General features: G+C 32.9%; 1 protein-coding gene across 1 annotated transcript in view; it reads left to right on the top strand.

The window, feature by feature from the left end:
- Positions 1-2149: 2149 nt before the first annotated feature.
- LOC106468595 (alanine--tRNA ligase, cytoplasmic-like) overlaps positions 2150-14350 on the top strand; it is a gene marked incomplete at its 5' end in the record, with an annotated part of 94166 nt that continues 81965 nt past the window's right edge. The window contains 3 exons of the mRNA XM_013929027.2: positions 2150-2338; positions 12469-12614; positions 13505-13708. Of these exons, the coding sequence (XP_013784481.2) occupies positions 2150-2338; positions 12469-12614; positions 13505-13708 (539 nt within the window). The remainder of the gene's footprint in view (positions 2339-12468; positions 12615-13504; positions 13709-14350) is intronic.

The following is a 14350-nucleotide window of genomic DNA, read 5'->3' as shown; positions in this document are numbered from 1 at the left end:
TAATCTCTCATGTTGTTTCTTTTCTCGTTCTTCTTGTTTCTTTTCTTTTTCCTCCAACAACTGCTGTAATCTCTCATGTTGTTTCTTTTCTCGTTCTTCTTGTTTCTTTTGCTGTTTTTGTATTGCTGCTATCAAATATGCTAAGCTGTTATTTGATTTGCCACTTCTCGTTTCCATCTTTTTTCTTCTCTCTTTTTTTTTTCAGTCCCACTCTCTGACACCAATTTGTTATGTCTTTGCTCGTTTGATAATTTCCGATTGAAATTCATTCCGAGAAACTTCAGTGATACAAGTCCTTTCTTAAATAAAACTAGTTTATCCTTTCTCAATACAACTTTGCAATACACTTAATTTCCTCAGTCGTTTTAACTTAACTAATTTTATAAAAACACGTTATAACTCTCAACGAACGATTCACGCACTTTACTTATTACCGCGCTTGACTCAACTGTCCGTCAATAATTTCAATCTCTTTGTTCGCTATACAATCCCAGTTAATTATCTGGCACACTTATATATACAAGAACAGAGGGCACCTAGAAATAACTGGATTATTCGTGATGTTCCCTGATCTTTCTAGAACGCATTACATGTTACCAGCGTCAGTTGACTTCCGCTGTCGTAACAATACTAACCTAAGCCTAGCATTTAGCCCTAGTGACCTACTTATAACTTCATCCCCACAGTTTCTAGGCAGTACCCCTGACAAAATTAAGTTATGGCCTTTTTCTATAAATGCCTCTATCAACTCCTTGTACATACTAATTAGCTCCTCTGACCTACCTTTCCATTCATCATTAGCCCCTAGATGCATCATAAAAACTGCATTTTTGCAAGCCTCCTTTATTATATCTCCTGCTCTATCAGTTACATCTTTCACCTTTGCCCCTGGGTAGCATAATCAGATTTTTTTCTCCCTATTTACCCCACAAACTATCCTATACACATGCCTTATCAAGGAATCACCTATAACTATAACCTCCTTATCATCCACATCCTTCTCTGACCCTTTTGTTTCTTTCCCTCCTATAGTTCCTCATCTGCAAAAGCCAAGTGTTGAAATTTGTTGTTCAACAGAATAGGCTCATTATAACTAAATTCACTACTTTTAGCCCTATTATTACTTTTTATAACTTCCTTCGTGCTGCCATTTCCTACAGTCTACACTTCCCTTTATCTGTTGCCTCCAACTTTACCCCCAATCTACAAACTCTACAGAAAAATTACACGTCTTCATTACTGGCTTCTTTAAAAGTACATGCCAGTCCTGGGTTCCCAAATAAAACCTACTCATTGAACTCATTACACCTAACAAACTGTGAATGCTTAACTCGTACACTAGTCTTAACCATTGTATTTATACTTATAGCCTGAAAATAAATACTCAATACCAAATACCAGTAGCCTATTGTTAACATTGTTACTGTTAAGCCTAATGTTTAAGAACCAGTTATATTATTTTTGATCACTACTTTGTCTTCACACTAAAGTAATAAAGTTTATCTTTAATTATACAGAACTTAATAATTTATTAGAAAAATATACATAACATTAAAAATAGAATGTATTTAGCCAGATTTATATTATAACCTACCTATATCTATAAGCTGAATTTAAACTAATAGATCTGAGTTCAAGTAAACAAGTTAATTGTTAAAACACCAAGAGACAATAAACTAGTTTTAGATTGTACTTATTTAATAAAATCAATATATTTAATATATATCTGTTTTATGATTTACCAGTAAGTTGAAATATACCTAAGCCTAAAGTGCCGTAACATGTACTAAACCTATTTTAATGTTTTAGTAATTTACACCTCTAAACTCAAGTTAAAACATTGACTCTCTTACTTTTATTTACCAAGCTTACTATATCTAGTTATTATTGTGTTATTTAACCCAAATTACAACAAATTATTGTTCATTCACAAATTTATAAGAGCTTAACTTTTCAAAGTCCTTCCTCTTCAGTTCAGTCCGCACTACATAGAATTGAATAGAAATTCAAGGAGGATGTGGTAGTAAAGAAGTGTACATTCTAACGAAGTACATATGTTTGTAGTTAATACCATATTTCAGGCTTGTGTGTTTGTGCTATACAGCCATAATTGCATTTAGTTACATTATAAACTTATATGGTTTTTCAGTTCAAACCAATCTTCTTGGGACTTCTACCTTCTGATAACCCATTAAATACTCTGAAGAGAGCGACCAATAGCCAGAAATGCATCCGTGTTGGTGGAAAACATAATGATCTCCAGGACGTTGGCAAGGATGCGTATCATCATACATTTTTTGAAATGTTAGGGAATTGGTCATTTGGTGATTATTCCAAAGTATGTATGTTACTTTGTTATTTTTACCTATCTTGTTGTTAGAAAAGTTAAGTTAGCTCTTATATTAAGAGACAAGAAACTAGGTTTTAATTGGCTATAAGACTACTTGTATGTTTAACGGAAAGTTTCTAGATTTGTAGGTTTATTCGTAGGCTTATTTCTTCATAGAGCTCAGAACACTTTGTATACTTGAACAGAAAAAGTGTTACCAGTGTGAGATAATTCACTTAGGAATGGTCTGAGGAAATGTGTTATTAAAGTGCATTTATATATCTAACCAGCTTAGGATTACTGTACATTAATGATAAACAACTTGATTGTCTACAAAAATGACAAATAAGATGTTTATTGGATGTTTCGAAACTTATTCAGTAAATTTATACATTAATAACAAATAATATAAGTACAAACAACTGTTACATATCTGCTCGTTTGTTAATTTCCTTAATATCCGATATAAATTCTTTCTGAGGAACTTCAGCGATACAAGTCCTTTCTTAATTAAAACTTGTTTATTCTTTCTCGATACAGCTTTGTAATATACAGAATTTCCACAGTCACTTTAAACTTAACAAACTTTATAACACACGCTATAAATCACAGTGGTTCACACACTTTACTTACGGTGCCTACTGTTTGCTTGACTCAATTATCTATATCTTCAATTTATCTGCATATCTATCTCTGCCCTCATGCTGGTTTTTCTCGCAAAGCTTATATACTAAAAAAGAGGGCGCCTAGTTGAGGAACTCCATGAATGTCCGAGTGTTTGCCAGGCACCCTCTTTTTTAGTATATAAGCCTGGCGAGAAAAACCAGCATGAGGGCAGAGATAGATATGCAGATAATCTGGAGTTTCTAGAAGGATGATGAATTATGCGCATGCTCCCAGGGTTGATTGACTTCCGTTATCTTAACAATATAGTATGAACAAATACAAAATAATGAAAAGTAATGTTAGCATTTTATGGCAAAAAAGGAGGAAATGGAAATTTGATACAAATCCTCATGACATGTAGAATGTACAGCCAAGAAATAGAATTCAGACATGGACAATGAAACTGATTCTCTTGTTGATGAAGATTGAAACAATTATGGAGATCATGATGATGATGATGATGATTCTGATTTTAGTGTGTCTAGTAGAGCAAGTGATGATGATTCTGATTCTAGTGTGTCTAGTAGAGTGACTTCTGCTGTCGTAACACAACACATAAAACTCATTATGGAATTATAGGTGAAACTATAAACTTCTATAACAAGGAATTTATAAATGTTAAACAACAGGATGGTTAAAACAGGAAAATGAATATAACATATTTCTGGAAAACAAAATATATACTTAGCCACAGAAAAGATATATTAAAATAAGAGTATTAAAACAAGTTTAATTGAACAAAATTTAGAGATGTTACTTAAAGTAAAGACATTTTATTTAATAAAGATACTTTTTTTTTATAGAATTGTAAAGTGTGGTATTTAAAAGTTGCTGAAACTTTAATGTCTGCTTAATGAATTATAATCCTATTTATTTCAATGGATGTGTGAGTAGCAGAAGCATGGGTAGATAATAGGAAGTGGTTTGCTCTGAAATACATCCTCGTGTATGGTTATGGATACATACAGTTAAATACCATTTAGTTTCTATATTGTAGGGACAGTTGAAGCTGGAAAACGTGAAGATTGCATGAGTGAAGTGGGTGGAGTACATTGACCTTTAAGTGGAAAAATTATTTAACTCTTTAGTGCATACTGTTGCTTTAAACAACTGAATGTATTTTTGTAAAAGTGTATGTTATCCATAGTATTAGAAGCCTTTAAGTAACAGAATATAATTTTATAAAAGTGTATATTATCAATATCATTATATGCCTTTCAACAAAAGATTATAATTTTGTAAAAGTGTATATTATCAATAGTACTATATGCCTTTAAGCAACAGAACAGACATTTGTAAAAAGCTGTATTATATGTCTTTAAGCAACAAAATTAATGTTTGTAAAAACCTATATTTTAAATAGTATTATATGCCTTTAAGTAAAAGAATTTATAATCTAGTGATAACCATGCCTCAAAATGATTACACTAGAGGAATGCAGAGCTGTCATTATTTAAAGTGGAAGGGTAAATGTCAAAAGTAGAAGGGGGGTCTGGGGATCCTTCCACAGCATAGGTCAGGTCAAGCTGAAATTTTAATTTTAAGCATTTTCAGGACAGTGAAATCTTGTTCTGGAGCTAAATTTGAAGTATTTAGTGACAAATTTAAAGTTAAAAAGCTTGTTCTGAAACACACTTGCCTCTTTTCACACTGAAGCTTTATCTCAATGAAAGACTGCTCTTTTTCTGCTAATCTAAGCATTGGTATGAATTTTACTTTACTTACCTTTATATCCCACTATATTGTCCAGAGCAAGATAAACATTGTGATTCTCTCCACCTATGTCAACATCCCAGATTGAAATATAATTTTCCCATTATTACTTCCAATTCACCTTTCTTGACAGCAAAATGTTATGACAACAGTTTTACTTGCTGTGGTTTTTTCTTCAGTGTTCAATAGCTTTAGTTATACCTATGCTTTAAATGATTTTTATTTTCAAACCTGTCTTATTGGGTTATGAGTTTGTTGTCTATTTTGTTTATTTTACAAAAAACAAAAACATTCTGAGACATGTTTGGATATGAATTCACAAATTCACATCTCTGACACAGAGTCGCCTTGTGACTTCATTTTTTTTTTGTTTATTTTTTATTCTTTTTCAGGGATCCTCTTGTCATTTTTATTTGGATTTCACTCAGTGGCAGATGTTACCTGGTCTGGTATGCTTCTTTGCATATCTCCACAACCTATTAGTTGACTGATAAAAAGTTTTCCTGGTAGTAACAAGCTCTGTTGAGATGGAATGTTCCATAAGACCACCTTGTGGCTTTTCAGGTGGTAAACAATTATATACACTACTGGATTGCCACTTATAGACTATCATGAGTAAAGCATAAAACGATTTTGCCCATTCCTGCTGACCCCTGGATTGAATGAATCAAGTCAGTTTGCTTTTCAAAATAGGGAACATGGTTCACCTATTGCACTATCTCTGGAGCATCATTCCTCTGACTTCCCAGTACGAGTATTCCCCCATTTATTCTAGTGGAGTGTGGGAGTTCTTACCATTCAGTTTTCAGTCACTGGAGTGGTGGACAGAGGTCTATTCCTCCTGAGTGATGCTTCAACTCATTATTCCACTCAAGGAGAAGAGGGCAAATCTGGGTGCCCTCCTTCCAATAATCCTGGATGGTTCTCCCAGATGTATGGTGGGAGCAGGACCAGCCTACGTGGGGAACCTTCTCATAATTCTGCTATCCAGTTGAGTTGAGTGTGGCCCTTCTTTTTGGTCATTATCTTCATTTCAGTGATATTAGAAGCAGGTCTTCAAATCCTCATAATTCTGCATGCTGAGCATCAATTCCTGTGCCATTGGTTGGACTTAGTTTGTTCCACATCCTACTCATAATTCCGGGGGTGTGGGAGGTGTTGCCTTGCCTCTCAGGTTGGGTAGTTAGGATTTCTGTTCGTAATCCCAGGCCAGGTAATCTCTGTTTTTTCAGGTTGGGTGAGATGAGAAAGGTCCCATAATTGCAAGTTTGGTTTGTTGCATTTTGCGCTTCTTCAGATTGTTCAGATTGGGGGAAGAGTTTGTCTTCTCTTTGTAATTCTGGTTAATCCACATGCAGTATTCTGTAACTTTCAGGTTGGGTTACAATAGTAAAACAAAACTAATGATAAACCACATTGCAGTCCTCATGCCATAGCCACTATGCCTTGGATCTAGCTTTGGTTCCATAGCTCTATAATTCCAATGATAAGATGTGGGACCTCGTCTGCCTGGTTAAGGCCTGGAGGGATCCTGTGAGTTAGATATGATATTTCATCAAGTGGGGAGGATCTGTACATATGTTGGATGACTGACTATGACCAGATACGTTTGGTATTGCAGGAGTGGGCCAGTTCTGGTATAGTTGTCCTTAACTTCATGTTTTATTCTCATGATGTTAGGTTTTTGACTTTGTTCTGATTCAAATGTGAAAAAGCTAAACAAATAACATTTCTCAACCTCATGATCACAAGAACCGATACACAATTCAAAACAGAAATCCATAGAAAAATCACCCATACTGGGCTATACATTCCCTAGGACTCAGCACTTGAAACAAAACAAAACTCAACATATTAAAAACCAAATAAACACAGCCACAAAACTATGCTTCCCCGATAAAATTATCGAGGAAATCAAACAATTAAAACATTTCATCAGCATCAATAAATTTCTCTCAAAAACTGTTGAAAAAATTTTACACATATCTAGGCCAACAACACAATGAACAACAAACAAACACTAATAAATTCAATGAAACAATTAACTATAAAACTTTACACTGTTGCATACCATATATTCTTGATATTAGCGATAAAATAATCAACATTTGGAAAAACTTACAACAAAACACAACATTCCAATAAACACTAAATTCATTCAAAAACCAGACACAAAACTATAATTCATAGTATGTAAAAACTACATTGAGAAACATAGCACCAACATTATCTATAAAATACAATGTAACAACTGCCATGACTTCTATATTGGAGAAACAAGCTGAAAAATGGAAACCAGATTCAATGAACACAAAAAAACACCTTCCCATGTTTTTGAACACTGCAAATTAAACACAATATAAGCATAGAAACACCAACATATTAAGTAGAGAAACAAACGAAAAATCAAAGAAGGCCTACTTATACAAGAACTCAAACGAAAATTGAACCAACTTTATACCTATATTAATCACCTAACATCTAACTGCTATGCCTCCTATAATCTCGTACCTGTTCACACTCTCCTCCCTAAGACATGTACCCAGTTATGGTCAGTTTCAAACTGTCTTTGTTAACCTGAAGATGACCTAAGAAGGTCGAAACATATTTTTATTAAAGTGTTTAATACCCATACCAACTGTCTCTGCTATACATTTTTACTTCAAGTGGCTTTCTCGTCATCATTAATCAAAACAAGTCGATAAAATTGTATTTAAATGCAAATTAGTAAGGAAGATATTAATTATATATATCTAGTGGTTGTATAGGTTCAATGCCAACAGTAGAGTGTTATATTTTCCCTTCTCTCAGTTACTCCATTGATGTTTGAATGCTCAATTTTCCCTTCTGTTGATTGCTTTTTGTTATTTGTGCATACCACCATAAGAGTACTTAGTTTTTCCTTCTCTTGATTAGTACATTGATGTTTGTATAGTTTGAATGCCACCACTAGAGTGCTTCATTTCCAGTGCAATAGATTTCTTCCTTGATGTTTGTACCATATGTATCACCACTAGAATGCTTCATTTTCTTTTCTCTTGATTACTCTATTGATGGTTGTATAGTTTGAATGCCACCAGTAGGGTGTTTCTCTTTCTGTTGACCATTGTCCTTTTATACGTGCCTCTCTGAATGCTTTGCAAGTTATTTCAAAGTCTCTGTGAAGATGCCTTAAGCATTTGACCTATCTTGGTCTTATTCTCAAATCATTCTGTTTGAATTTTGTGCATTTCTCTGTTTCTGTATATATTTTTCTGCCTCCTATTTAGGGTTAAATGCTGATGATTTGGTTACTCAAACTTACCAGTTTCATACATCATTTTTTTGAGACACTCGCAAACAGTTTCTGTGGGCACAGGAATATATAATATATTCTAAACATGTCACATTCTATGAATTTTAAACTTTGTTTTGGATTATTTTTCTCATATTGGTAAAAATGTTCCCAGTTTTTTTTTAATGGATGGACTTTCGACAATCAATGTCTTTCCACTTGTTTTCAATCTTCCTGCGTTTTGAGTAATTTCTTTCAAAGGTTCCTGATGACAAGTTTAGTGTTACTGAAAATAATCTTTTGTGTGTTTCCTTTTCTGCATGCAGTCAGAGGACTTCTTTATCTGTTGACTTATCTTATTCTCATTATTTTATTAAATCTTCCTGAAGGTCTTGAATTTGGCATAAATGGATATCCATTTTCACATTCAAACATGAGCAACTCTCAAGCTATCAAATTTTGGAAAAACTTACAACAAAACACAACATTCCAATAAACACTAAATTCATTATATCTGAAATATTCTGTTTGCACAAGCAGTAAGTTTTTATGTAACATCCTAAATGCATCTTTGATATCTGTCCAGAGTAGAGTGCATTATCATGTAATGTTTTAAAAGCCCATTGTGCTATGCTCTGGAGTTCATGACTCTTGGTAAGCTGAGTCCAACATAGTCCTTGGGAAGTCCTTCATCCATTTCTTCTTCTGTAAGCCCATTATACTTTTCTACTATGTTGTAGATTCCGTGACTCTTGGTGAGCTGAGTCCAACATAGTCCTTGGAAAGTACTTTATCCCTGTTAAATATACAGGACTGTTTCAATTTAAGTTTAATGCAAATGCTATGATTTAGGTAGTTTATATAGCCCAAGTGTTAAATTTAGTTATTTTGAGAGCAACAGCTTATTGCAAGCTTGGTAATGTAAGTGTTTATGAATCATATGCTGTGTAGTTCAGTTATTGTGAACTGGTGATTGTTATATTATTTTGCCATGTGCCTGCAAAGTTTTCTTCTTGTTTTAATTGAATAGTATATTGCATCAAAATATCTCTCAATGTTTGGAACATTCTGAGCCTCTGTTGGGGTATAAATATGCGAGGAAAATTTAGTTCAAGAATTAGTTAGATCTAGATTGTGTGATTAGCCATAAAGCATGTATTGTGGCAATTTCTAAAGTGGAATTATCATAGACTGTTGTGATAACAGAGGAGGAAGAATAATTCGTTTTGTCAAATTGCATTCTAAAGTAACTGAACCAGCCTGTGTGGACTTTTACGAAAAAGAGAGAATTATTTAAAGCTGTGGATACAACTGTAATAACCAACAGTATAAGGAACATTTATATATACATTTGCCTCTCAATACGTGCTCAGTCAACTTGACCAACCACGTGACCTTTTTATACTCGTTTAAAGTCCTGATAGATTTAATACTTATAACTCTCAATTAATTCTCAGTTAATATTACAAGTATTTAATATACAAAAATCATATTCTTTAGTGAAGTATTTTTAATAAAATAAAATTAGATTTGTCCATTAATATATTGAGTATTTGTTTGAATAGTTCGTGTGCAATGCAATTTTCATGTTAAAATTAAAAATACTTTTCCTCATCTCAAAAATCTCAAATTTCCTTTTTGTAATCCCTAAAACTTCCTAAATGTATTTCATTCGTTTTTGTCATTAAAACTTTATAGTTTATCTGTTATTTTCTCTACCCTCCACAATACTAAATATTTTGTGAAATGATACAAGAAAGTCTGCTTCAGTACAACAGTTATTTTCTTTATGTTATCTCAAAACGGGATCAGTCAATTTGACCAACCTCGTAAACTCCATAAAAAAAATTGAAATAAACCTAAATTACATTTTTTCTTTCTAGAATGACTTCAAATTGTAATATGAAACTACATTCATTTATTCTAAATAGCTCTAAGCTTGTAACATTATACATCTACTTATAATTAAATTTTATTGTTTTATTGCACTGTGAACTGTGTCTTACTACTATCCGTGCCATTATAAGTTGTAAATCACTCGGGAAATGTGCAGCTCACGTTACGCTATCGAATTACGTTATCCATGAGCTGCTCGCATGCATGCCTCGTGAACCATTTTAATTATATTATTATTATTATTACTTATTTTACCTAATATAGTCTTAAATAACTTAAAAAGAACTGTCTTTTTTAATTTTAGTTACTTTTATAATAATAAATAAAGAATAAATATAAAAAACAAGAAATAAAGTACTTACCCAATCTTTTTTTTTCTTGCTCTCGATTGTTGAGAACAGTTAAGCCTAATTTGTCATAGTAATTAGAGTAATGTACTTAATAATTTTTATATAATTAAATAATGCACCAAAGTATATAGACAAATAACATGCAAAAAGTAGACAAATTCCCTTACCTCAAAATTTTTCTGGCTTTGTAACTATGCCACAAGAGTCATTACAAATTCGTCCAAGCTAGTTGTTAACTTTCCTATGGGAACAAATCATGTACTGTGAGTGAAATTGACGATATTCTGTTCAGAACACAATGTTATACATCATTTGATAGGTGAAAATCTTGACTTTCTATTGGTTATAGGTAATATATAATGAAACGTAAGATAGAACTATCAACTAATTGTGAAAAAGATGATGTGACAGGTGTGGTCTGATTGTCTATAATTGATAGCTCTGGGGTGATGGATAAAAGAGGGACGATGACATGTTAAGACAAAATGTGTCACGTGGGTCACACTAGTGGAAATTCAGGATTAAGAACTTAAAACTTGTATACTGTTAAAATATGGATTATTAGCTAAGATTTTATGCTCTTCTAATTGGTATAACACAAACAAAAAATAGTTTAATAAAATTTTGAATGTAAGACACTAAAACTTTCTGTCATGTGCTGTAAAGTATACTTGGGGCTATAGGGTTAAAGCAAGTGGATTGTATGCTGTTTGTTTATTGTTGAAATTTATTGCTAACAAGTCACAGACACCTACTGTAAAGAACCCAGCCCATACATAAGAACATGACAATTTCTTTTTTCTTTTGAGAGCCTATTGTGATATTATACCAAGTTGTGGAGTTTATTACTCATGGTAAGCTGAGTCCAACATAATCTTTGTAAAGTCCTTCATCCCATCTTTCAAGAGCCCATTGTGCCATTCTACCATGTTGTTGGGTTCATGTCTCTTGGTGAGTTGAGGACAGCATAGTCCTTTGAAAGTCCTTCATCCTTTTGGTGTTTTTTGAGACGACTCCATTCACTTCAGTTATTGTTTTTAGTTAAATATGAAAGATGTATTTAACAAATCCGTTTGTCTTAATACATTAAGGTACTCCAAGTTTCTAGAATACTCTTGTCATTGCCAACATATGTACAGCTCCCAAGACTGTGTGTGTGTGTGTAACAATAATATTCATCTCTCTGAAATGATGCTTCCTCTTGTGAACCTTTCCTATATCTTTATAGTGGAGATCAAATGGTATAGTAAAATGCTTGAAATCTTTACTTTCAAAATTGCATTTATATGTGAATACCCATAAATAGATACTTTCCTTACCATGCTATTTAAATCCAGACTTATAAGAGTAATATTCTTCTAACACGATACCTAATCTCTGTACTGAGAATAGCTATATCTCTTGCATGCCTGCCATGTCACTAACTTTGAGCTCTTCCTCACCTGAAATTCATGTTATTAATGTGAAATGTACTAGTGCACATGACATCATGTGACAATAGTCTTCCACAAATAGGAGGATGACACAACCTGTATGCACATTGAGTCCTCTTAATTACTTGCACTCAAAATATCATCTTTTTTTTCATCAGCATTGTCTTGAACAGATAAAATTTTCTTTAGTCTTAGTTCAGTTTATCAAGATTTTCAATCCTCAATGAAACTTATGTTTTTAAATTAACTTTCCTTTTGTTTCAAAAGTATTTATTACCTTCATAAATTCTCAAGTGACAGTGAATTCTACTGTGTCTTGTGAGAGTAAAGATGTTACAAACACAGAATCTATTTTTAATATGGCTTCTGGAAGTTTGTTGACTGTTATGGACATTACAGCCATTGAACAATGTGTTGCAGGTTCCCTCAGTTTGAGAATGACTGGGAGGACAACAAATTTGACCAGTTCTTTCCTTTTTACTTTGGGTACCACCTTACTAGTCAAAGACAATCTTCAACCTTGTAATCACGTTTTGGAATTATTTTCCCATATATACTCCTTTTGTTTGCTTTCATTTGTGTCTTTTTACTCTTCCCATTCTTGGGATATTTTTTTCTTTCCTTCTTTCTTGACACATTTTATTTGATTTTAACTAATAAAATTTTCAGAATGAGCTGCAACATAAACTAGTGTAAAATGAGTGACTGAAAAATGTTGTTGTCAAAGTATTGCCACCATTTATTCAGAGTTTGAAGTTTAGTTCTTTAACTGCAAATGTTTCTAATTTGGTTACACATATCTTTCAGAAAACAGCTTGTGAACTGGCTTGGCAGCTGTTAACAGATGTTTATCAGCTCCCTAAAAGAAGTCTTTATGTTACATATTTTGGAGGTGATGCTGCTCTAGGCCTAGAACCTGACTTTGAATGTTATCACATCTGGAGAAAGATAGGGTAATGATTAAATTTACAAACCAGATCAGTCAGTAGGACTTGTTTGTGGCTCAAACATCTTTGGAAACCACTGAGAAATTATCTTAAAGTTTATCTATTTAATTTTTCCATTAAGATGACTATAAAAATTTCTTTGAAATGGATATCTTAATATTGTGTACTATTTTCTGATGCAAAAAAATAACCTATCTGAAAATTCTGTAACTAATCTAGTTGTTAGTTATTTGAGTTTGTAGATCTGAAAAACTAGATTGTATGACTATAACATGTATATGAGTTTGGAGATATAAACAGTAGATTCCACAGCTGTAACACCATCATGAGTTTGTAGGTCTGAAAAGCTAAATTGTATGACTATTAATGTGTTCATGAGTGTGGGGATATAAACAGTAGATTGTACAGCTATATCGCAATTATGAGATTAGAAATCTGAACAGCTAGATTGTATGGCTGCAACACAATTATGAGTTTATCGATCTCAATGACTATATTGTACAACTGTAACACTATCATGAGTTTGTAATTCTTTAACAAGTAGATTGTACAACTATAACACTATCATGAGTTTGTAAATATGAACAAGTAGATTGTACAACTGTAACACTATCATGAGTTTGTAAATATGAACAAGTAGATTGTACAACTGTAACACTATCATGAGTTTGTAAATATGAACAAGTAGATTGTACAACTGTAACACTATCATGAGTTTGTAAATATGAACAAGTAGATTGTACAACTGTAACACTATCGTGAGTTTGTAAATATGAACAAGTAGATTGTACAACTATAACACTATTGTGAGTTTGTAAATATGAACGAGTAGATTGTACAGATGTAACACTATCATGAATTTATAAATTTTACAGTTATAACACTTTATTGTCCAGTGTTCCAGAAGACCACATCTTTCCATTTGGTGTAAAAGATAACTTTTGGGAAATGGGTAACACTGGACCATGTGGACCTTGTACAGAGATTCACTTTGACCATTTAGCAGGCCAGCAACATGTACCTCCAGCAGGACAGCGGATCAACAGTGGAACTCCTAGTTTAATAGAATTGTGGAACCTTGTTTTCATCCAGTACAACAGGTATTACACATTCAGGTGTATTAGTGTAATATGTATTTTTGTATATCGGATAAATTGATGATTACAGACTCTATCTTACCATACACTCATAAATGTAATGATATCACCAGGAATCGAAGGAAGTAATATTAAAATATCCATCTTATCTGGCACTCAAAATTGTACTGATATTACTGAAATAGAAGAAAATAGCATTGCAATCCTGTCTTGTCAGGCACTTATAACTGTTGTGATATCACCAGGAATAGATGAAAGTAAGAGTACAGTACTTGACCCTTCAAACACTGATAAATATAGTGATATCACCAGGAATAGAAAAATGTAACAGTACAGTACTTGTCCCTTCAAACACTGATAAATATAGTGATATCACCAAGAATAGAAAATGTAACAGTACAGTACTTGTCCCTTGAAACACTGATAAATATAGTGATATCACCAGGAATAGATGAAAGTAAGAGTACAGTACTTGACCCTTCAAACACTGATAAATATAGTGATATCACCAAGAATAGAAAAATGTAACAGTACAGTACTTGTCCCTTGAAACACTGATAAATATAGTGATATCCCCAAGAATAGAAAAATGTAACAGTACAGTACTTGTCCCTTGAAACACTGATAAATATAGTGATATCCCCA

This window comes from Limulus polyphemus, unplaced genomic scaffold, assembly GCF_000517525.1.
Source record: "Limulus polyphemus unplaced genomic scaffold, Limulus_polyphemus-2.1.2 Scaffold3070, whole genome shotgun sequence".
Taxonomy (NCBI): domain Eukaryota; kingdom Metazoa; phylum Arthropoda; class Merostomata; order Xiphosura; family Limulidae; genus Limulus; species Limulus polyphemus.
Note: the sequence above shows the minus strand (reverse complement) of the source record. Positions and strands in the feature narration are given on the sequence as shown.